We start from the raw sequence: 25574 nt of genomic DNA on the forward strand, positions 1-25574 counted from the left end.
CATGAGATGCCTATATTTGGGATCCACAGCTGGGTATGTAAAGAATGACAGATGACCATTTTAAAACTATTTATAGCCATACTTTTGAATATTTTAGATGATCAAACTGGTATAATTTTTTTAATTGTTTTTGAATGAATCCCACTCCGACTACACACTTTCTACTTAATGTGAACTTTTATGGAGAACTTATGATTCTCTAAAATGGTTCCCCCTCTTTCATTCTCATGCACCTTCTCTGTATACATATTCCATTTTTAAGCAAATATATGTAGTAGATCATTTGTAGAACAGAGGTGTAACAGACTATGGAGGGGGGGAAAAAAGCACAGATTTCCTGCACCCTGATTTTTACAAGTGTAACATAAGCATACAAACATAAGTACTTCAACAGAAGTATTTAAACATTTTCTCAGCTCAAACATTTGTGGGGTTTTGTCATTTGGAGCATACAAGTGGAAGCAAGTGCCATCTTTCAGAGAAAAGGGAAAAATTATAAAATTATTTGCTTAGGGTAAAAAAAATGCATGGATTTGTCCATCTACAACAGGGTTTCAGTGTTTTATCATGGTGTGATGACTTCTTTAGAGTGTGTGTGTTTCTATTAAGCATGGTGGGTGTGGATTGATTTCTGTTAAGTGTGTGTTGATTTCTATATATTGTGTTCTGTGTGTAGGTGTGTTCTTTGATTAAAAAATTTTGGATTGTGTATGTGTTAATTTCTATAGAATGGGCTGTGTGCATGTGTTAGAGTCTAATGATTAAAGAGAGAGTGGGTGTGTGTGTTTTCTTTAGAGCTAGCTGAGAATGTGTTTTCTATAGTGGTGTGAGAGAGAGAGAGACTGAGTGTGTATATGTGAGAGAGAGAGAGAGAGACTGAGTGAGACTGAGTGTGTATATGTGAGAGTGTGTGTGAGAGAGACTGAGCGTGTATATGTGAGAGAGTGTGTGTGAGTGAGATAAAGTCTCTCTGCCCTTCAGCGCTGTGTTTGTTCATTAGGGAAGACTGCTGCTGCTGCTGCTTTGGACTGATAAACCTGTAAAACTCAAAGGTATCGTTCCCAGTGAGTTGTGTTTGTTTTTAGATTTTAAATTTCTTACCAGAGAAATGTAGATAAAAGCGTTTCGTTCTGAATTCAAGGCTGTTATGTATCTTTGCCATACTTACTCTCTATCCGGGAAAACAACTTGCTCAGCTCAGTAATGTTGACAGGCTAACACCTGCTTCTGACATGTGTCCATGAACGCCTTTATTATTCATATGTACCACCCTTAATAAGAGTATTCACCTATTTTAATTAAAAGTTTGACCGAATGACCGAAAAGCACAGCTAAAAATAGTTTAAAGCTGTTAAGGCATTAGCCGGTTAGCCACGGAAGGCTAGCTAGCAAAAACAAACCTAGCAAAAACAAACCTAGCTAAAACATCCGAGCAGCTGAACCAGTGTTTTTCTGACATGACGTTCAGGTCACTTATTATTTAGGTTTGGTTTGCTGCCTTAACATTGACATAATAACAAATTTTGTACAAAATGTGGTGGCTAAAAATATATAAACAAGTGTCTAGCTAGCTAACTAGCCGTCATGTAGCGTAGCTGCTGTGTTCGTCCAGCTTTGACATGTTAATGCTTTATTTATGCTAACAGGTATGAAAGTAATAAACCGTTCATTTGGGGCTTGTGTGTGTGAGTAAAAATATTAGCTGTAATTCTATTAAACAAGGCATTGCTTTTGCTCTGAGGCTAAGAGGCTACTTAGTGTTTCCTAATCCTCTCGTGTTCTGTATATTTAAGAGTGTTTTAGCTCTAACGCAATACATAAAAGCGACTCCTCCAGCGTCACCATGTCTCTTTCAGGGGAAAGTATCTAATGCACGCTGCAAAAGGCGCCAGAAAACGCCGGATGAGGTCATGCGCTGGTTTATTTGCATATTCATAGGATCGTCACGATCATTTGCATACCAAAACGTGTTGTATGTAAAGAAGCTTTAGAGCAGAACAGAGTGCTGCAGGAGCGAGTCCTAAAACCCGGAAATGAGTTAGCAGTTTTGCACTTCCGGTTCCGTCCTCTCTAAGTCAATGGGTTGTTTTTTTTTTTGAATGGGTTTGTGGTTAAATGCCTGAAATAAGTTCTGTATTTAAGACAGGCTCAAGATATTTTCATGTTTTATTCTATAACTTGTGTTCTATCTCTTGTGCTGGTTCAGATAGTTATTTAACATTTATATGAACCTGTGATTTGAATTAGAGCTGGCACTATTGTCAAAGCTGCTTTTATAGAAAATTAATCAACGCCTTCTGAGCAATTAGATTCAATAATTCAACAGTGCTGTGGTATAAGGCCTAATCATTGAGTACTAAAAGTATGTTGTATGTAAAGGACAAACATTTCTTACCATTACTTACCAAACTTTCTTTCCTTCACCATAATTAAAGGAGAATAAATCAGAAACCTTGGTATTAAACATTGATATTCCACTTGTAATTTCAAGGAACTCATTCATTTTAATCATTTATATTCATTTTAATAGCACATGAAAGCATCATTAGTGTTTTCCTGCTCACACTCCAAAAGAAGGATAAGAAATGATGATCTAAAGTTACTAATTAATCATGACCATGTATCGGTTTGGAACAATTTGTGCATAAGGAATTGTATCACTGATCATAAATTTACAGATGTGTTGTAGTTATTAGTGTTAATCAGTGCTGCCTGCTTGTCATGTCATTTGATGTCATGTCTTTTTTTTTGTTGTTGTTTGTTTTTTTTTTTTGTTTTTTTAGCTCGTTAAAGACGTGAGGCGTCACCCGGCCAGGGTGCAATGTCCTTTCGCTCCACATGAGCTCGACTATGTGGTACATCATGCAGAGTATTCAGAGTAAATACTCCCTTTCAGAAAGGCTTATCCGAACAATCGCAGCCATTCGCTCATTCCCACACGATAATGTGGAGGACCTTATACGCAAGGTAATGCACATTTACATTTACATTTACGGCATTTGGCAGACGCCCCTATCCAGTGCTTTGAAGTCTATCAAAAAATACATTCTGATACTGGCACACTAGCTCACAAACTAGGAATACCATCAGTCCAAAACTCTGTTGGGGAGGTAATAGACAAGTGCTCAGACAATACATTTTTTTTAAAAAGTGCTAATTTAAATACTTTAGGAAGCGATAAGTCTTTAGACATCGTTTGAAGACTGCCAGTGACTCAGCTTTTCGGATAGCTAGGGGAAGTTGATTCCACCACCTAGGTGCCAGAACAGAGAAGAGTCTAGATGCATGCCTTCCTTGTACCCTGACAGATTATAAAGATTATAAATTACCTAACGTTTATAAAGGTGAACATTAACTACTACTACAAACATTTTATTTGGAGGTTTCTCATAACTTGTAATCGCAGGGAGCCGATGTGAACAGGATGCACGGCACTCTGAAGCCCCTGCACTGCGCCTGCATGGTGGCTGACGCGGACTGTGTGGAGCTCTTGCTGGAGAAAGGTGCAGAGGTACGACAGCGGAGACAAACAAAATGCAGCACTTAAGGCTCACTTTTTAAGGAAAATATAAACTTGGAACTGTAGATTCTTTATTGAGTGTATTTTTTTAACAGTATAATATGATTATCTGACTTTGGTAGTTATCAGATTATTGTCAGGTTACCTTGTGCATGTATGCAAATTTTTTTTAAATGTCTTTGAATGTGCGTAAATGTAACTAGACAGAACAGTTCAGTGATAGAGGTCAGAATCTCAGTTTAGTGCATATTATTTTGCTTTGTCTAGTTAAGGCTATCTAGTCACATTGTATCATGCACACAGGTAAACGCTTTGGATGGCTACAATCGCACAGCGCTGCATTACGCAGCAGAGAAGGACGAGGGTTGCGTGGAGCTACTGCTGGAATACGGAGCTCAGCCCAACGCCCTGGATGGCAACAAGGACACACCGCTACACTGGGCCGCCTTCAAAGACAACCCCGAGTGTGTGCGGGCGCTGCTGGAGAGCGGCGCTCATCCTAACGCGCGTGACTACAACAACGACACGCCACTCAGCTGGGCCGCCATGAAGGGAAACCTGGAGAGTGTGCGTGTGCTGCTGGACTACGGCGCCCAGGTTCACGTGACCAACCTGAAGGGCCAGACTCCCATTTCACGGCTGGTGGCACTGCTGGCGCGTGGCCTGGGCTCCGAGCAGGAGGAAGAGTGTCTGGAGCTGCTGTGCAGCGCTGCAGGGAGGATGGAGATTCGCCGGGCCGATGGCTCCATGCCTCATGAGCTTAGTAAACATCCACAGCTTCTGGCTCGCCTCACCAGCATGATGGCCCAGCCGGCGTTGCTGAGAGATCTGGCCCGCTGCGCCGTACGTAACAGCCTAGGGGTGCAGTACCTCCCCACAGCCGTGAACCAGCTCCCGCTGCCTGAGTCTGTTAAACAGTACGTACTCCTCAGAGACGCTGGGTACATACAAGGGAAAGAAAGAGAGAGAGAGGGAGAACATACTGTCTGTAATGCACTGCAGAGCAATTAATGATGTACTACAACAAATCGCTAAAGGCACACAACAGCCTGACAAATCTGTATATTAATATATATCCACCAGCCACTTTAATAGGAACACCTGTACACCTGTTCATACATTCGAGATCCAATCAGCCAATTGTGTGGCAGCAGCACGATGCATAAAATCTTAAAGATAGAGGTCAAGAGCTTCCGTTAACGTCAGACTGGGGGAAAATGTGATCTCAGTGACGTTGACCATGGCATGTTGATGGTTCCTGAAGGGCTGGTTTGAGCATTTCAGAAACTGCTGATATCCTGGGAATTTCATGCACAACTTGGGTGGGAATGCCTTGAGGTCAGAGGAGAATAGCAAGACTAGTTCGAGATGACAAGAAGGCTACAGTAACTCAGATAACCACTCTTTACAACCGTGGCAAGCTGAAAAGCTTCTCAGAAGGCACAGCATGTTAACACTTGAGGCAGATGGGCTACAGCAGCAAAGGACCACATCAGGTTCCACTCCTGTGGCACAAAGAACAGGAATCTGGGGCTACAGTGGGCACAGGCTCACCTAATTTTATGTTTTGTGATGCTGTCACATGATTGGCTGATTGCATAACTGCATGAATGAGCAACTGTGCAATACAGGAGTTCTTATTAAAGTGGCTGATGAGTGTAATAGAAACAGAGATTTAGTGTTACCCACATTTTTATTTCTCCTAATTTATTTCCCATAATGTTAAAAAATGACATTATGATTTTTTGGTATTGGTATTTTCCCTATAAATCAAGACTCTTGTGCACAAATAAACAGCATGGTTATAAACTATTGATACTTTAACAAAACTAATCTAAAATTCTCTGACTGCAAAGAAGCAAACATGGGGAATAGTATGAACTCTTGTAAGAATTCCTAATATATTGTAACATTCTTCACAACCATATTTTTTTTTTTTTTACCATGACTTGCTTTGGCCATTGAGGGTATAATTTTAATTTATAACGAATAATTGCCTCGTTTTGTGTGGATGACACTATTTTAGTTGAGATATATGTAAAATGATATGTAAACTATATTTGTAACTGGGGATTCTATGAGAAGACAAATTACGTTATTAGACATTTCCACTTACTTTGTACTATCAGGAAAAAAGAGCTACAGTATAACTTACAGGCTACAGGTGCTGGTGCTGCCCTCAAGGCTATGTTTTTTTTTTTTCCTTTAGTGAGAACATCTAGAGCATGCAGTGTACTTTTACACCTTGTTTACAGGGCGTAACAAAGACCACTGTCTTACCTTTGTTGGTACATTTGCATTGTTGGTACCCTGAGGGAACAAATCTTGTACTGTGTGATAAGCTTTTGTGAATCCTTCCTTTTGGGATCTGTACAGATTTATCAGTGGTAGAACACTAGCACGTTCTTTCCGGATATCTTGCATTTCTGAATTTAATAAGCTTGTACTCAGATTCAATTGTTGATCTTTCCTCATGTTTCTGCTGTAATTTATGTTTGTACAGCAATAGTAGAAAATTAGCCAGTGTGATGTTTATGTCTGTATGGTGTGCAAGCCAACCACTTAACACACTCTCCTCATGAAATACAAGTAAAATCCAACCTGCATCACATAATGTGGTGGTTCTGGTCATTCCTGGGGGCAAAGTGGTATGTTCATGGTGTGTCTGGTGCATGGGGTAAGATCAGCTGTTGGCCAGAAGGGGGCGATATATGATGAAACATACTGTATACAATATGTTTCAGTACTCCTTATTTTTATTTAACGTACACGTAATATACATAATTAGATTACTATTATGTATTATTTTTAAGCATTACATATATCACAGCAGGGTGTAAATGGGAAAGATCAGGACTATTATATTTCTCAGAGTAACATCACTGACCTTAATTTATTATTATTATTTTAACTGTATAGCATAAATCTGATCTTAGGCCCTCTGTAAACGATAGGCTCTGTTCAGATGAGATTTTTCCAATGTAAATTAAAATTGGCTTTTCTCCTTCAACACATGCTTACATCTGTACACAAAGGTTGACCTGTCTTACACGAGACCTTTGTTCAATAAGAAATGCGTCTCTTTTTTTTTTTCATTGACAAAGTACAGGACGTCCTTTTAAAGTGAATGCAAAAAATTGCCCAGGAAGGAAACCGCGCTACGGTTAAATAAAGACCTTTTCTCTCCATTAACTTCCTCTGTTCTCTGCACCTTCATTTTGCTTTAAGAACCTGAACATATCTCCATATTTGGGAACAAATAAATGCTTTCATGCTTCAGTATGAGAAAATGATTATGGATTGTTTTACAGTCAAGAAGTGAGAACACTCAGTAATGTCCACCTTGACACATCCGTGACACAAAACTGGGAGGGCAGTTTCAGAGCAAAAGCAGTGAGCTAAAACAATGCTGATTTTAGCAGTGTTCAGCAGATTCGAAGGCTAAACATGTAACGGTTTTGTTTTTAAGTCTGTCTTCTCGTTTCCCTATCCAAGCTATGCAGAGTAACCACTGCAACCAAATCCATAAACCACTCTGTGTTCTGTAGCACTTTCTCCCATTTCACTTTCACCTCCTGTCTGTGAGGAGTTTTTAATAACAGCACATCCTGAAGTGTTTTATTCCTCTCATGTTAGACAGCAATTTGCCACTGTCTGCATTTTTTTATTTATTAAAAAAATTACATCATACTTTTTCTGTTTATACGTTCATTTACAGGTGTGGACAAGTTAGCACATATCACATGTTATATAACAGCTATAAGCAGTCATTCCCTCTCTTTTTTTCTCTATCTTGAAATTAACAAGACAAAAATGTGGCTTGTTACTGAGACGCCACAAACTGCAACATCCTCTCTCCTTCCCCATGGTGGAAAACATAAAAGAACAGCTATATCTTGAACTGTTACAAAGAACTGACACTGGAGACTCCTTCCAAAAAACTTACATAAATGCTGGTGATGCTATGTATTTCTTCTTCTGTTTATTATTAGACAAAAGGAGCTGCTGCTATACCAGTCCCTGTGAATTACCTGTTAGTATGGAAAAGATATTATATGTACTAGAATAAGCCCTTTATCATAAACCTGTATTAATGAAAACTACTGTCAGAACTGGTACTGTAAGAAATTAATCAACATTTTCTGACCAGTCAGATTGGAGAACTCATTCCTTCTACCCATACTTCTCCTCGGACCACTCCATGCTAAGGTCCATGAAGGCAGCTGGACAGTGCCTTGAATGCTTCTAAACACTAGTAATGCTCTACCTATGACTAGCGGAGCTGACCTAACATCTAACGTGAAGGTAGTAACAAAGCTGATACACTTTTCACAGCTATCAGTAAGCTTCTACATGTCTCCCTTTTTTTCAGTGCAATGACTTTCTTTAATACCAGCCAAATGAAATTACTAGACTATAGTATATATCAGCTTTCATCCTGTACACCACCTGCATTAACACCTTTTTCATCATTCAGTAGCTTAAACCCCTGACCCAACATGTCAGCAACAACTCTACTTGCTCACTCGATCCAACACACACATCTATTATTAAAACACATCTCTCTGTCATCGCTGCCTACATCTTAGACATACATCCTGAACAGGAACAGTTAATTAGCTTCTGGTCTGGTTTCCTTTGCCATCGCTTTCCATAATTACAGACTTCTAATCTAATCTGGCTAATCTTCCTTTTCTTTCAACGGTCTCAAAGCTTTGGCCTCTCAGTTACAGGAACATATGTATAGTAATGATCTATATGAGCCTTTCCACTTCTCACCTTGGGACGGAAACTGTCTATCTTTGTGCTGCTGATCTGTTAACATCCTGCTCCTTTTTCGATCTCACAACTGCTGTTGATACTGTCATTTCTAACCCTCTATCTGTATTACTGCTTTCATTCGTTTATTCATCTTCAGTAACCAGTTTATCCTGGTCAGTGTCACAGTGGATCCGGAGCCTATCCTGGAAACACTGGGCTTGAGGTGTGAATACATCCTGAATGGGATGCTAGTACGGCACCATGCACACCCACATTCACACCAAGGGGCAATTTAGCGTAAGCAATCCACTGGATAACCTGGAGGAAACCTGTGTGAACATGGAGAGAACATATGAAACTCCACAAAGACAGCAACCTGAGCTCAGGATTGAACCCTGGAGCTGGCATCATTTTATCGCTATCGTTTTCTCAAGGTGTCACACAGGGTTCTGTTTTGGGCCCATTTCTGTTTACTATCTACACGTTCATCCTTCTTTTTTTATGCATCACTGTGGTGTAATATTTTATTTGTATGCTAATGTGCAACTAGATTTACCTCATTCCTCAGCAAAAACCTTTTCTGTCACCGTCTTTACTTGTACTTCATACATTAGATAGCAGATAATTTCTTAAAGTTTAACCTGACAAGTCAGAGTGCGTTTACAGTCCAAGGCTGGCCATAGTTGACACTGTAATCACTCAGTTTAAATACAGTTGTTCCTCATGGCCTCACACGCTCTTTGCAGACACATAAATTCCATAACTAACACAGATTTCTTTCATCTATGAAATATTGCCTGCTTCTGTTTCTTTCTTAGTTTCCAGGAAGCACTAGTCCATGTATTTATCACCTCTCACCTACATATTTCTTCCAGCCGTCCTGTCAAAACCTTCCAGAAGCTACAATACAGCCAGAACTCAGCAGCCTGATTACCAACTCAGAAGGAAATGTAGACATGATACCACATTGTACATATTGAAATATTTAGCATTTGCACACTGTCTAGTATCAGTGTAACACTGCTGCAGTGCTTTAGGGAAGACATTCCTGGAAACCCATTAAATGCTGAATTCATTTCTCGTACTGATGTAACACAGCTGATTTTGGGGTTTGCTTAAATTGATATATGTAAATGTATAGTTCAAAATACATTTTTTATGTATCATAAAGGCCTGTATGCCTTGCATGGACAGGCTTCTCAAGTCAAGTGGAGTTTATTGTCATTTCAACCATATACAGCCAGTTAGTACATAGTGAAACGAAACAACGTTCCTCCAGGACCAAGGTGCTGCATTAGACAAACACAGAACAACACAGAAGTACAAGGGACTACTAAATTTATACATAAAGTGCACAAGTACGCCCATCCAGGATGTATTCCCACCACACGCCCAGTGTTCTCAGGATCCACCGTGACCATGACCAGGATAAGTTGGAGGTGGCTACTGAAGATGTGGTGATGATGATGATGATGATGATGAAGGCCTGTTTTGTCTGGCAGCAAGAATGAACTCCATAAGGAATGTCGTAGCTATTTTTTTGCTCTGTTAATGTAAATGTGCCCCTGCCATTTATTTTGCATTGCTAAATTTATTTTTTGCATTGGAAGCTGGGGAAAATGTGGTATGAGCTTGTTATGTCTGTATGTCTGGGTGAAAGGTCTTCCAATTCAAAGCCGACATGCACTTGTACTTTTGTCTGTTCAGAACAATGTTCCGTGTTCAAAAAGATTTGTATCAGACATTTTGGACACTGTGATCAGTATTTCAAATCAGTGACTTATACTAATTGTGCTGCCAGAAGTCCATTTCACACTTTTAGTTCCAGTAAATTACGCTTAGATGATGGACATGACGCCGTGTGACGTTTAATCTCGCGATACTTGAAGGGGGAGGGGCGTGTCAGATTCCAAAGGAGAAGAGAGTGGAGAGAGAGAGAGAGTGAGAGAGATAGGGGCGCTGAGGTGAGTTTGTAAACATTTCTGTTACTGTCATACTCAACAGATAACTCGAAATTCAGCTAAACAAGCGCGAACTGACTGCTCATACGTTTCTAAAACAATTACCAAGGATTAAAAGTAACTTTGCGAGACATCTGTTGTGTTGTCAACTTGTAGCTCGTTAGCTGCGTCCGAAGTCTGAGCGCAAGGCCGCCCGTATTTCGACAAACCCCGCCTTACGCGCCAGGATTGGCTAGTTTATCATCCTCACGCTCGAGTCTGGAGCCACATCATCCAATCAGAATGTTTTTCTGAACTCTAAGCCAATCCGAGTGAAGAGGGCGGGATTTGTCAGAATGTGGATAGGATTGTGAAAATAACACAGCTAGCATGGTAGCTAAGCTAGTTAGCCAATTAACGAGCTTTACTGACAAGCAAGGTTGGTTGGTGAAAGAAGTCGGAGGATGGTTAACGGTGATTGGGCTCCGCCTAACATGGCGAATAATTTCTCAGACAGAGCTGAGCTGTAGCTGTGGACAGCGAGCTGGCAGATGGTGATGAGAGGCTGCAGCCATCACAAGTTTTCCCGACTTGCTCCAAAAGCTGCCTCCTTACTTTGGCAGCCACGGGAAGAGTTTTAAAAAGCTGAAACTCGAAGGATGTGTGACTGTAATCTAGTTGGCTCTTGTTGAAGAAGCCGTAACCGCGATATTTATTTGCGCGCGAGCGGCGGAGAGCTGAACCGCAGCCTCACGGCCAAAAGGCAGAAAGTTTCAGGGCGGGCGCGTGCGGGAAAAGGCAGCGGAATATTAAGGCTGAAACCTAAACCGCGTCTCGTGCACTATGTAAGTGCACTAGGCAGAGGAGGAAATAGTTGGATTAAACCCTTAGTAGTGTACACTGTGGGTCCAGGAGGGAGCGGTTTAGCATTCATCCCAAGTTAGCGTGATGGTTATTTGTGGCCTTGTTAGTGCCCGACTTTTGTAAGCGCCTAATTAGTCAGTCACAATGTCCTGTACTTCTGAGTGTACTTTCCTTCTCCTGAGTCATTAATAATAATAATCAAAAATCATTAGAATTATGAAATAAAATAAAATGTTTGAGAAAATCTTAATAAAATGTGAGCACAAGTTATAGACATACACTTTTGGAATATAAAATATTGGACACACTATAAAATTTTGGACACACTAGATATATATGAAAATATTTGTTCTGGTTTTTGATAATGGTTGAAATTTGTTTCTAAGACAGTAACAGTGAATAAATGTGTACATGTATTTCTGATATATACTGATGAAAATTGCAGCTGCTTGAGAGGATGCTGAGGGTGTGTAAAGCTTCATCAGGATTACTGTTCAGAGTTTACAATACAAAATTACAAAATGCTTATTTAACACTTCACTTGGGCACTGAACAACTCCATATGTGTTATTTCACATTCACACCGTGTTAATGTCTGTATTATTATTATTATTATAAAATAGTAGTAACAATGGAGAAAACCTTTTTTTGTGTGTGTGTATGTGTGTCCACACTTTTGGGTGGTAGCGTATATATCTGGTGAATTTGTGTATGTCGTTACAGATGTCTGTTAATCATTCGGGTCTCCACTCTAATACGAGCTGTAACAGCTGGTTACCAGAGTGATTACTATTACTAAAGTAAGTTAGCGTTTAAAATAGTGGCTGAAAATCTGAGGTGTGAAAGTATCATATGTATGTCATATTTGTCCCCTTTCACCACCTTTCAGTCTGCATGAGAGCAAAAGCAGGGCATCTCGTCTTGTCAGCGGTAGAATTCCTGTCATTTCATTTATTTTATTTATTTATTAATTTTTTTATTTGTCATTCCTTTTACTTTTATTCCTGTTTTAACACAATCAGTTTTTCATTCTTAAACCAAAGCGCTGTCTCCATTCTGGTTTATTCAGAAGGTGTCGATTAATTTTCTGTAACAGCAGCTCTGATCGTAGTGCTGGCTGAAAGGCAAATCACAGGTTTATATTAATGCACTCATTCTAATACGTTATCGTTTCTATAGCAACAACTCATTCACAGGGACTTTTAATTGCCGATGCGCCACATAATCCGAGAGTAGCAATAAACTACTAATGAACTTCAAGAGAGGAAAAAATGAGAGGCTGGTGAGGGAACAATTGTTTATAGCTTTTATAATGTAAGGGAATAGGAACTTTCGGACATTTCACAACATTAAATGTAGCTATATATGGATTAAAAAGTACAAAATGTTGATCTAATTAATAAGAAATTGTTGGGAAATCAAACACTTTAAGACTTCAGGGTGGAGACAGGAACTCGCACTATCCTGTCATTGATTATTTTACGAAAACAGCATGTTCTGTCGTGCTTATTCCGTGAATAAGACATGTTCCTCTGTGTAGAAGTTTGTGTGTGTTTGCAGGTGCCGCTGTAAGCTTTAGCAGATGTTCGAGTAACTAGCTTTGTTTTAATTAACTGAGTAATGAGACTGCTTTGCCGCCTGTCAGTGTCTGCAGTTCAGACATTAAAAACTGAAGCAGTGTTAAAGGAAGGAAGTTTATGGGTCAGTTTGTGGTCTTTCACGTATTCTAGACTGATGTTGGAACCATGACACCAGCTGTTAGTGGGGATTTTTTTTGCCCTCAGTTACTGCACTTCTTTAATGTGTGCAGTGTACAGCTGCTCGACTGCTCTGGCATATTTGTCATTGAACTTTTGAACAGTACAGGTTCTCAAACTGTCCTGCATTCTAGTTTTGAATTAAAACAGTGGTGAGTTCAGTCTTAAAGGTTTAATTAGTGATTTTGGTGGAACTCAGAATTCTAACAAATACAGCTCCTGTTTGTAATGTTCCTTCACACATGCAAACAAAAAGTCGAACACTAGATAGTGTAATTGAGCAGGAAGTAGAGGTATGTCTCCCCCCCCCCCCCTTAAAAATTAGGTCTCTGACAGTTAGGTGGGTTTGACATTTGAATGACTTGAATGGCTATGTTCACAAAGATCCGTCCCCTGGACCTAAAGTGGCCTGTAGAGTAGTATGTCTATAAAATGACTAATAGAAAGCACATCCAAGCACAAACAAGCATCCCGGACAGGAAGTCAGTTTCCAAATGGGTTTTCTCAGCGACTTAATACACTTTTGCTAAGGTCACGGGTTAATGCATCGTTTTTTTTTTTTTTTTTTTTTTTTTTAAATTAATTAATTAATTAATTTATTTATTTTTTCTAATAAAAATCATGTTCTACATTTCATGTGTGTTATTTGTCCAAGTAAGGAACAAAAGGGGGAAAAAAATCACTTATCCCATCTTTAAAGGGTGTCTTTCTCTTTCTCTTGCACTGTAGACCCTTGCTGAGGTTTAGATGTCTTTTCTCAAGGTTTTTGTAGCACAGCGTGGTTCTACCACTATTAAACAACAAGTCAAAGATCCACTTTATAAATAGTTACTAGATTGTTTCCGATTTCATAGCAGAACACGACCTTGGGTCTTGCAGCGCACAGCATTGTCTACTGCCTTGGCACGGATTTAACGCCGGGCACGCTGCAGCTATGCAGACACGCATATAGAGTTTCATTTGTTCCATATACCAAAGCTCGGGTTCACTAGGGTCACTTCAATCCGTACTGGCTGTATGTAAAATCTCTCAGCAGCGATACGTTCAGTTCAGTCTGCATAGTCTTTACCTATTAGCAAATGCCCTCCATAAACCGTTCATCCCCCCCACACACACACTCGCTTTGTGGGGTCTCCCCTACCCTCTGGCAACTCAAGCTCCAGATTCCTCATTCCTGGCTGCAGCAGGAGCTATTAATACAGTTTGTTTAGACAGTTTCCTAGCAGGAGGCATCAAACAGTGCACTGATTATAGCCGGGGCCGCTCTGCTCAACACCTGCTGAGTCGGAGAAATCCAAGTTAACAGACACATCGCCGTCTCTCTCTCTCTCTCTCTCTCTCTCTCTCCCTGGTCACCTGGACCGAAACCGGTGCAGCGAGGATAGTGACGATGTAAACCGGTACACAAATCCATGTCCTGGATCCCATCACAGCATTACTAATTCCCAGTGTCAACATGTTAATGACACACGCAAACACAGCTGTTCAACTCACTTTAATAGCACAGCTGAGATGGAATGTGGCATCTTTTGAGGTGTAAATTGAATTCCTGTTTTAACAGTTCTGCGTTTCCAACCTGTATTTTGGGCGAAACTCTAATAGGATGCTGGGTAAATATGAATTTGTAATATAAATTTAATTACTTTATCAGAATATGATTGATGTCTTTTTATCATATGATATGATGGCATTTTCACGGCACTCAGGTTTGCTAACAACGTGTCCACAAATTAAAAAAGATGATGAAAAACTTTTAACTATGTATTATGATATTCAGGTTTGCTAACAAGTGCTTAATCAGAAAATTCAGAAAATAATGGATGAATTGACTCAAGAATAGATTTGAACGTGCTTGTCAACTGGTTGACATTTTGCGTTACGGGGTAGCTGGCTGGTGATCTTGAAGTGTTGATGATGCACATAACACTCAGAAAAGTAGTGCAAGTGTAACGTACGATGGGTACGCTGCGAACGCTGAGGGACGTGTCCTCACCACTTTTGAATTTGTCTGATTTCGTATCTACCACTTTTAAGAAAATGTAGTAGTAATAATCATAAATTTATGCTACATTCTACTAGAGGTCGTAACTCGTAAACCCCGACCAGGAAAAAAAAACAACAAAAATTCCCCCTCAGCTTGGAATTCCTACTCATGACCTCAGGATGGTCTTCTCAACTCCAAGTTCCTCTCTTCCTTTTTGTGAGTTATGCTGTATATAGTCTAAAGTATTTGCTTTAGACTGATCAACATGCAGATATGCTCACTTGTTAAATCTGTAACACTGACTGTACAGCTTGCTGTATTGATGAGGTAAATATATAGCACTCATCCCAGTCAGCTTGTTGCCAGAAAAAAAAGATGAACATGGAGGCAGTTTAATTCAGTTTGATTTGCGTAGCCGTTATAACAGTAAGCATTGTCACAAGTCAAGATGTAGATTTAGATCTCTAATGAGCAATCCAGAAGTGACAGTGGCAAAGAAAACCTCTATAACATGATGAAACCTTGAGAGGAATCAGAAACGAACAAATGCTCTTCTAAGTAACGCAGGCTAGTGAGACTGTAAATAATTACACTATACAGTCATACAGAGAGAAGTAGAGGTGTGCATTGCAACGAAAAAAAAAGTTGCAGAAATGGAGATTTTTTTACTCTCATGTTGGTGGATGTGGGCGGTCAGATACAAAGCATGTTAGACAAAGTCCATTTATTCAATCATTCACTTAATTCATTTATCTTTAGAAACAGATTTATCCTGGTCATGGTCACTGTGGTCACTGCAGATAACATGAGGTTTTATATCGACTGGAGCCATCATCATAATGGCCAGTTTAATCAGCCTGCAGTTTCTTCGATTTACTTTCTATTTTCTTCTAACAGCTTCCAGTGAAGAGACCGTGATGTGATGTAAACTCAGTTTGAAAGATTTCCAAATCACTCATCATTCTGCGATTACTGGAAACAAGCCACCATTCTGGATTTTAACTCTCTGGTACTTTCACACAAATATTTTTCTCAGAAAAGGTGCTGGGGCGGGATACTTTTATACTGATATGAAAAAGAAAACAGCTCATCTGATGCACACACAGGTTAATCGTTAACGTAATTAATGCGTATTTTTGTGATGCAGAGCAGAGAGAGGGATTATGGGTAAGAGTGGCACGCAGTGTTGTTCGTGGTCCAGTCTTGAGGTGAACGCTGATTTGTTGGTACAGAGATGCTTTCGGTTGCGCACCTGGAAATGTTGTGATGAGACGTTTTTTTTTTTTTTTTTTTTTAGGTTTACTCAAATTCAGATTAAAGCAGTTTCATTACACAGTGAAGTGTAAACATCGGTTTTCTTTCTTCAGTGCTTTCCGTCTTCTGTAGGTGAGCTTGCGCTCTTTAAGTACTTTTTGAAAATGTAGTCTGTTGGCTGTTGTGGCGGTCTGTGCTCCTTAGTGAGCACAATCAAGTTTCATGCATAATAAAGACGTCACCGTACACGAGTGTTCACATACGACGCTTTGATGCGCTCACAGAAGTTAAATCAGCCCTAACCATAACATCGCTCTTACCAGTCCTAGCTAGTGTCGGCCTAGCTTAGTTTTAAGGTTAGATTTACTATTATGAGTAATAAAGATGGAATAAATATGATGAGAAGGCGATGAGAAGGTTGTCTTCGCTGTAGCTTTGGAGGCGGAGCTGTTTGCGCATCACGACTGCATGAAGCCACAGTTAAAGTGTAATGTGAGTTTAACTTCATGTACCAGTGAATGTCCCAAAAAAAAGACAAGTAGTTATTATTACCCAGAATATTGGCAGTGAAATATTTTCAGTTCAACATGTTGTAAATCATCTCACATGTTTGTTTTTCTCACTGGCCTCCCAATTTGTGACCTTATTGGTGGTGAGGTTAAAAAAAGTGCTTGATGAAACGCAGACTGTAGCACTTTTTAAAAAGCGTACACATAACACCCACCTTGGAGCCACTTCCAATAGCAGTACACTGTTATTTCCTCTTATACAAGACAAGTACACTTCAAGATTGTCCCCAGCACTTTTCAAAGCAAAGTTCCACTCATGAGCTATGGCCGTATTGATATCAGTTTGTCATGGACATTTAGACACATGGTCATAACTGTTTTTATGATTTATTGCGATGTACGCCATGTGCAATGTTCTTACTCTGTTCTTCAAAATCGCACCATTATCACCACTATTTTATTCAGGACACAGCCACGTAGATGTAAATGGCCTTACGGCTACAGTGGCAGCACTGGAAACTTGTGAGCTGGAGACAGCAGCGTGTTCTTCAATATAAAAGTGTAAAGGTTGTGTTTTTATACAGATGTGGAGTAGGCAGCAAGGTGAAAGGCAATATGTGAATGTAGTGTGCACATTGCACTAGAAGTGAAGACACATGATGACCAGTGTTGGGTAATAACGGACTTGATGTAGTCTGGATTATGTAATCTTATTACGAAAGTCAGATACTAATAATTACAGTCGAGTTCATTTGAAAGCAATCAAATTGCTTTCTGTAGGTTTCCTCAATTACATTCTTGACATCAGTGAATTATAATCTCTTAAATGATCATATTAATATTATTTTTTAAGCTGTGTTTTTGTGTTTGACTCAAAATATCCATGTGAGCCTATTGTCTTTTCTTCCAGTAACTGTTAATAGATGCCACATGGAGATGGGACTGTTTGCTAAACATAGCTAGCTAGGTACTTAAGCTTAGGACAGCTGCTTGGAACCTTTTAATTGCTGGACAGAAAGCATGGTACTTACAGCGCAAGGTGTTGCATAACATTTCTCTGAAGGGAGGTGTGTGTAAGTTAATGATTTGACATTCTTTAACGGTATAAAGGAAACACTTAATGGTGAGTTCTTAGTAATAAAGGGAATAGGCAGTGAAGTATGTTCCTCTTTCTTTTTCTAGCTTTATTAAACCTGTACCAGATTATTCTACACAGAAAGGTCAAACCACAAAAAAAAAACAAAAAAAAAAAAAACAACCTGTCAGATGAGAAGTGGACCAGAAGTGTCCAGTTAGATTAATAAGTAACAAGTAACTACTTGAATCATTAGAAAACCTGTCAACATTTATGAATTTTGTGTAAGAGCTCTACATTTTAACGTGGCAGTACGCTGCAAGATGGTATCACTTAAAAATATGCTAAAAGACATAAATAAATAAATAAATAAAAAATCAGCCAATCAGCATATAAATCTGGAATGAGTGACAGAACTCTGGAAGCCACGCCCCCTTCGCCTCCATCTACCTGCTTAAATCATTAATCCTATCGATCATGGGATTATAAAGTTCTATTTGACAATTTTGTAATTTTACGATATTAAGCCATAGCAGAGGTGCCAACATGATTTATTAGTAGTACTGATATATGATTTTTGGCTTGTCATGCTACACATTTTTCAGTGAAAGCAGCGGTCAAACCAAATGGCAATAAAATTCACCCGACAGAAAAAGGCAATTCACCGAAGGGGAAAGGAACGTGGAACGTGGTACATATGCTTCTGGTAGCAGGTGCAACTTCATCTCGCGAACCTTGGGCTTTGTGAGCCAATAGAAAACAATAAGGCAGAGCTGTGGTCTCTTTAATCCGTGAAGAAAATGGAGGAGCTGCTAATTACTTTACTGTTTTTCACATTTGCTTTATCCCTTCTTTCCAAAGTCACACGCATTAGATCAGTTAGTCTACATGCTACCAGAAAAAGTCTGTCTGGAATAGAGTGGGTGAAATTGTAATCGATGCACTATTTTTCGTTTCTGTATCAACCGACAGTAATAAAAGAGCAGAGTAGGATGTGTGGTGAGTCGTCATTTAATATTTTCTTTTAGAAGTAGGCTATTAATTATTAAATAATTTTTTAAAAATATATATTGTTACATTTTCCTATCTTTCACTACAGTTGTTTATTATGATGTGTGGTATAATATGGACGTGGGCTGGACTATAGAGCTGACCGCACTTATGATCATTTTGTAATAATTGGATAAAGAAAGCTTATACACATTTCTGCAGATTGCAGTGAAGTATCAGTTTAACCAGTACATGTTTTGTTGTGCAGTTAGCATGGAGCCGTTCTGTCCGTGCTAGGGTTTCTGTGGTAAAAGTCTGTTTTTTTTTGTTGTTTTTTTTTTCCTATCTGCATGCTGGGGTTGTTAGCAGTGTCTGCATTATTTTTTTCGCCCTCAATAATCTGCCACTGCAGATATTTTTGAGCTTTATAATTTTTATACTTTTAGGCATTGTATAAGAATCGTAAAAATCTCCGTCTTGAAGTTGTTTCCAGCATTGTAAACGTGATCTCTTCCATGGTTCGTTTTAGATTGCTATGGTTACCGCGATGAAAATATAATGAAATAAAACTTTTTTTTTTTTTTTTTTTATTGGAAGGGTGGAATGGTACATCCTGGTGAACTAACCTCAGTCTGTCACATGGACCACTAACTGGCAGACCGCTGTCCGCATACAGACCCTGCAGAATATTTCAATGGACTGGACCGAGCACTTGAAAACATGCTGAAAAAAAGTTCAGCACCTATAGCTTTTTAAACATAATCCAGTAGCAGATCTTCTGCTGCTGTTTATCCAGTCACATGCATTTGTGTAAATGGTTTAGCTGAAGGCAGATTGGTCCAGAGACAAGCTACAAGGCTAGAGGCATGAGGTTTTCACAGACTGTTATAGATTTATTATTATTATTATTATTATAATAAATTATTATTTTTTCATTTTATTTACTGTCTGGTCGGATAATGTAATGTTAAATCGTTTAATAGTAACTTTTGTCTCAGTTCAGCCGTTTTAGCTACGAAACGTCATGATTAAGGAATTTTATGTAACTGGATCTTTGCAGATTTTAGTTGAACACCCCAGGTCTAACAGATCTGTTCTAGTGAATAATAAAGTCAGTTTTTTTCCCCCAGCTTGAAGCTCCGTTGGCCAAGGCACCTCACCTAGGGTATAACGAGCGGGAAGGTTCTGGCTCATTTGTAAATGAATTTCTCACACTTGACTGTCCATATTGGTTGAGAAGGCCTGGCACCATGCTGTTGTCCTGCTTCATGAGTTTGTGAGGTCTGGAAAGAGTCGAGCTGTTTGGCTCGTGTTGATCTCCGTCGAGAGGGTGGGGTCGCTCACTGGCAAACAAGATGCAGCTATTTTATTTTCGACAAATAAAACCTGGCATCTTTTGCACTGGCTGCTAATTTCGACTTGGACGGCAGAGCTGAAGCTATCAGTGACGTTGTGGAATTATGAGCCACAGTTGTTAAGGGGGAGGTTGGGATTGTTTGGAAAATGATTGTTGATTAGCTCTCCTGATCTTTTCATCCTTATGGTTCAGCCAGTAGCTTAGGGCTGAGCGGTGGAAAGAATATCATCCTTCATTTGTGGAGAGTAGGAGTGTTAGGGTTTGAAATTTTCACAGGATGATAAACTAGTCTAAAAAAAACAGTTTCATCATACTGTGGTGTTAATATATTATTTAAAAATAATTACGTGTGTGTATGTATGCATATGTGTGTGTATGTGTGTGTATATATATATATATATATATATATACACTTGCATACATACATATATACACACACACACAGAGATACATAGATAGAGATACATATATATATGTATAGATAGATATAGATATAAAAAAAAAATGAAAGGAAACAAAAAGATCAAATTCTCTAATTGTTCTTATTTTTGAGAATGAATTTTCCATAAAATCCCTTACATTGTCTGTATTTATCACATTGTTATAAGCTGAAGGAGAGATTGTCTGTGAGGAAAGGTTGTTGCACTGAGCCGGAAAAAAAAAAAACTCGCGAGGCAGTGTGCAGCACTATTCTTCCAGAAATAGATAGTTGTTTTGTTTAGTTTTGTTCAGTTATGCCATGTTCATCTGTGCGTTTGAAAGCTCTTGTGTACAATAAAGTTATCAACATGCTAGGAACCAATTAAAACCAATGATTCGAATCAGAAAACCAGTTTGCCAGTCTACGATACGGGTGCAGTGATGTACAAGCCTTGTTCTGGTTCAAAACGAAAAAGAAAATGGTTGAAAATTGATATTGTCTTATTGTCAAGAAGTTAATAAAACAAAAAATGCAGCTTGTCAAGTTTCCTTCTTGAAGACTTTCCCATGGTTTAGTCTGAATCATTCTGGATCGTGCATGAGTCGTATGTCCTATGTATCAGTGCTCAACTGAATCGATTAGAAAAGAAGGAACTGAAGTGTATTGAATCATTACTTAATTAACTCTGTTGATTTTGTATTTTACTACTGTATATACTATGTATTGAGATGTGTATCATATCATCTGAAAGAGGGAGATTAACACTCCTAATAGCAATGAAACATGTTTATAACAGTAGTGGATTACACAGAGGTTTCTGTAGTGTGATTTGGGACGAGTCCAGACAGAGCCAGTTGTAAATCAAACCTGTATTTTTGAGGAGTCAAAGCCGGACACGAAATGGTTGGGATCCACTGGAGTATGAAATTTGATCGGGTGAAAAAATGTGAACGCATAGACACGAATAGATGGAGATGCATTTTAATCAGTATTTTGAAAAGTCTACCCTCCAGTCATACACTGTGACTGACTGTGAAACCCTGACAGCGGTAGTGGCATAGCTAACAGAAAGTTAGGTGTTATATTGGGTTAAACCATGGGCTAAACGCTATACATTATATCTTTTCAAATTTAATGATGTTATTCTTGGAGAATTTCCATCCTCTCCATGCGTGCAATGAGGAGAGTGATGAGCACCTGATTATCATCTGTACAAATGCATTAAAGCTATTAGTCCATTTCAGATAAAGGCTGCGTCAGAGTGCCTGGAAACTTGTTTAGTGTGAGTGGAAATTGTGGTCCAGTAGCTCATGTTGCTCGCTGGACTAAAAAGAGAGGAGGGGTTTTGGGAAAGCAGGCAGGCAATGCACATGCAAGTCATTCTCCTGGATCGGCGCAGCTCATTTCAGAAATGTCTCTCTAGGATTAGCGTCGGTATGCCGTCCAGCCCGAATGATATCTCTTACTCTCGTTACATTCCTGGCGTTGCATGTCGAGTTGTCGCTTGTCATCAGTGGGTTCATTGATCAGTTCTGGGGAATTTGGTTGCGGTATTGATCAGAGCCGTAATCCTACTGGGAAGATGTTGGTTAAGAAGTTTAGGGATGGCCTGAAAAGAAAAAAAAAGAGTGGTAGTGAAATGAGCTGAAGGAGAACACACAAAACAGAAACTTCCAGTGATAAACACATACCCGTTGCCTTGTGGGATGTTTGTGTTCGTGGAGCGAGGGAGGAACACAATGAGGAGCAGAGGTGGGGTTAAAGCAGTAGGGGTGGAGAAACAGGCAGTCCAACTGAAAAAGGGAAAGAGGTATTGGCATGCTTTGTGCAAATCCTGGCTACCGACTTGTGTGTAAACTATTCCTCATTGGCCAGTCAGATGGCTCCAGTGTGAAGGAAGTATCACTAGGGAAACAACTTCTTGCTTTGTATCATCTGTGTGTGCGTGTGCGTACGAGCGTGTGTGTTTTCTTCTCGGCTCGTGATATTTTTAACCCGGCTTCCTGCACTGACGACGGATACGACCAGAGAAGCAGCTCTGCTTTAGTAGAAGCAACTGGAGGCCTAGCACAGGCTTTTTCAGTCTTTTTTTTTTCAGGCTTGAACATCTTCAACAATGTTCTCCTCTTCTCCTCTTCCACAGCTGTATTGCAAGCCGTTTGCAAAAATGGGGGACGACAAACCTTTTGTGTGCAACGCTCCTGGCTGCGGGCAGGTAAGTCTTCTTTTCTGTCTCCACCTATCTTAGGTTACGTGTGTGTGTGTGTGTGTGTTCTGTCCGAAGTTTGTCTTGAGGCTTCTTTGAGGTTTTGTAGTGCCGTTGCTCTCAATACAGACAAGCGGTCAGCTCTGCTACTTCTTCCCCACTTTGTGCACACGCTTGTTTTATCTCATGCCTCTAGCAGGTTAGTCGCTGGCATTCCCTTGATGTTATGTTAACTTTGTATGATTCAGAGGACAAATCATGTCTGACTAATCGACGTTTTATTGCTTTCTAAACACGTCCAGATTGACTCAGCGCATGCAGCGTCCTGTAATTAAAACAAACAGCAACCTGCCTGAGAAAAAAGGAAGAAAGCGGATTAAGCAAAGAAACCCTCATGCTTGTGGCTGCACGCACAGCCAAGAGGGCATTGAAAACTGAAAGCGGAAGTGACTAACGCAAGGGTAGCCGAGTTCATGCCGAGGTTTTGATGCGAATATTCTGTTGGTGCTGTTATTAAGCGACAATTAGAGTGTAAGTAATCACACCACACACTACGACAGTTGGAGTGAAAGTAACACATCACTTGCTGAACAGTTAAACATCTGGAACTAGAATTGCTTGTTTGTATGTGTGTGTTTGGTTTAAATGATGCAGGACCGTTTCCAACATTGTCCTTGACAGTAGAAGTAGTTAATTTCAGCGAGTCGCAAGATTAAGTTGCTCTGAACTATTCAGGCCTTGAACTGGATCTTCAGTCATGTTGTTTACTCTGTCGCTTCTGTAAATAAAGGCTTTGAGTTGTTGAATTGCATGTGTTCATAGATAAACCACAATGCTATTCTTACAAACATATCTAGCAAGGACGTTGAGAAGAGGCTGTGTGTGTGTATGTGTGTGTGTGATTGGCGTTGCTCTTTTGTTTATAAGTAGGCCTGTAGTAGGTGTTGCATCATGTACGTCTCCAGGGATCTGAGCTGTTTTTGCTCAGGCATGTCCCACTGAAATGGTTACAGTCCCAGTGAAATGGGCTGTTTGCTGGAGTAGCTTAGCTTTTCTACTTTATCATTTTACACTAGCATGTGCTGTGTGTTTTATGGCAAGATTTCAGGTACACATATATTTTGGGTGTTATTACAGGGCTGGGCTGCTCATTAATTTATTTATAGCGTTTTTTTATTTGTATTGTTTTGGTTGCCTGGGAATTGACTAGGTTTAAAATTGGCAGAGTGTGTGATAACATAAAGGTTATTAGTCAAGTGCATTAATACAGACTAAGAGGAACGAACGAGTTTATTATTGTTTCTAACGTAGCACACTATGTTTGTGCCCTTAAAAGAAAGGTCAGCAAGTTGATGGTGAACATTTTGTCTGAGTTACTTCAGCTATCAAAAGACAAAATTGGAAGCGTCCATGGTTTCTCCCACTTTATAGCTCAGGCACATGGAGGTCAAAAACATGGAGTTCAGATTTTCCCCTTCTGAGGTAAGTCAAATGCAGCATTGTATGATTGCTTTTGTGCTGATCTTTTGCTGCATTCGACTTACCTCAGAAATGGGAAGTCGGAAGTCGGAATTATGTCATTTTCGTCCTCCCTGCGTTCGAGCTACAAAGTGGGAAATACCATGGATACTTCCATGTTCATCATTTCTTACAAACTAATCACCTAACTGTGATGAGTGATGCACACTGTATGGCCAAAATCTGTGGACCTGACCATAACACTCGTATGTGCCCATTCCAGATTTAGTCCCCCCTTTGCTGTTATAATAAACTCCACTCTTCTGGGAAGGCTTTCCACTAGATTTTGGAGCGTGGCTGTGGGGATTTGTGTTCATTCAGCCACAAGAGCATTAGTGAGGTCAGGCACTGATGTAAGACGAGGAGGTCTGGGGTGCAGTTGGCGTTCCAGTTCATTCCAGTTCATTCCAAAGGTGTTCAGTGGGGTTGAGGTCAGGGCTCTGTGCAGGTCATTCGAGTTCTTCCACTCCAACCTTGGCACATCATGTCTTCATGGAGCTTGCATTGTACACAGAGGAATAGTCATGCTGGAACAGGTTTTGGCCTCTTAGTTCCAGTGAAGGGAAGTTGTAATATTACAGCATACAAAGACGTTCCATGCAGTTGTGTGCTTCTAACTTTGTAGCAACAGTTTGGGGAAGAGCCACATATGAGTGTCAGGGTGAGGTGTCCACAAACTTTTGGCCATATACTGTATATAGATTTAACAAGCGAATATGTCAGTGTGTTGCTTGATCTAAAATAAATGCTTGTATGTACTATACTGTATAAACTAATTTAAAGGTAAGGAATGCTACTGTGTTCACTGCTGATGCTGTGGGCAGCCATGTTGATTTGATGTCACATGCTGAACTTGGAATTGAGGAGACAGGCCCAAGTTTCCGAGTTGAGGAGCGTTTTCTTTATTTTTCTTAGTCAGAGGTCGGAAATGTCGAGTTACGACCTGTAGTCGAATGCGGCGAATCGGAAGGATGTGCTCTAGTTACAGTACTGATGTGCATCACTTCACAGTGAAGAGCATTAGGTTTAAACCAACATGCAGAAGTCAATAGGAAGTAGGCTTTATTTCCTTTTTCTGGTTGTCTAACCTACGTCTTTTTCAAGGAACTAGGAATAAAAGTGCAAACAGCTGAGGACACAATTTTCCAAAGAACATGGTGTGTGTACGGTTTTATAGCCTGAAGTAATGTGCTGTACAGTAATGCTGCTGCACATATGATTTGTATTTTAATTCTCATTACGATTGTTTCACATAATGGACCACAATGATGGTACGCTTTCCTAAAGTTTATCATTTGTTTCATGACTTGGTGTGTTAAATCATATGTACTGTGGGAACTGTAAGACACTGTGGTAACTTATCAACATATTAAGAGTTTGTTTATATTTAGCATTGGAAAAATAATTCATGTGACTTA

General features: G+C 39.7%; 2 protein-coding genes and 1 long non-coding RNA gene across 5 annotated transcripts in view; 2 read left to right on the top strand and 1 right to left on the bottom strand.

Annotated features, from left to right (window-relative positions):
- The first annotated feature begins 855 nt into the window (after positions 1 to 855).
- asb8 (ankyrin repeat and SOCS box containing 8) lies at positions 856 to 6712 on the top strand. 2 transcript variants are annotated; one of them, XM_026920523.3, is made up of 4 exons: positions 856 to 1064; positions 2784 to 2967; positions 3407 to 3511; positions 3824 to 6712. In XM_026920523.3, the coding sequence occupies exons 2-4, from the start codon at positions 2839 to 2841 to the stop codon at positions 4529 to 4531; spliced, it is 942 nt and encodes a 313-aa protein (XP_026776324.2). In that variant the 5' UTR covers positions 856 to 1064; positions 2784 to 2838; the 3' UTR covers positions 4532 to 6712. The 2 variants fall into 2 exon arrangements, with proteins under 2 accessions (XP_026776324.2, XP_026776323.2); XM_026920522.3 differs by having other exon boundaries at positions 857 to 1052.
- Positions 6713 to 10158: 3446 nt separating this feature from the next.
- atf7a (activating transcription factor 7a) overlaps positions 10159 to 25574 on the top strand; it is a 32834-nt gene continuing 17418 nt past the window's right edge. Inside the window, exons 1-2 of one of the 2 annotated variants that reach the window (XM_026920575.3) lie at positions 10159 to 10245; positions 22576 to 22647. In XM_026920575.3, coding sequence (XP_026776376.1) covers positions 22600 to 22647 — 48 coding nt within the window. In that variant the 5' untranslated portion in view covers positions 10159 to 10245; positions 22576 to 22599. Of the gene's footprint in view, positions 10246 to 22506; positions 22648 to 25574 lie in introns of those variants that run through there. The other variant, XM_026920574.3, reaches the window with a different exon arrangement.
- On the bottom strand, positions 21398 to 22272 carry LOC117599249 (uncharacterized). Its single transcript, XR_004579718.2, has 2 exons — positions 22124 to 22272; positions 21398 to 22041 (listed from the first exon to the last, which is right to left on the bottom strand). It is a non-coding gene; the product is annotated as an uncharacterized LOC117599249 (long non-coding RNA).

This window comes from Pangasianodon hypophthalmus, chromosome 16 (assembly GCF_027358585.1).
Source record: "Pangasianodon hypophthalmus isolate fPanHyp1 chromosome 16, fPanHyp1.pri, whole genome shotgun sequence".
Taxonomy (NCBI): Eukaryota; Metazoa; Chordata; class Actinopteri; order Siluriformes; family Pangasiidae; genus Pangasianodon; species Pangasianodon hypophthalmus.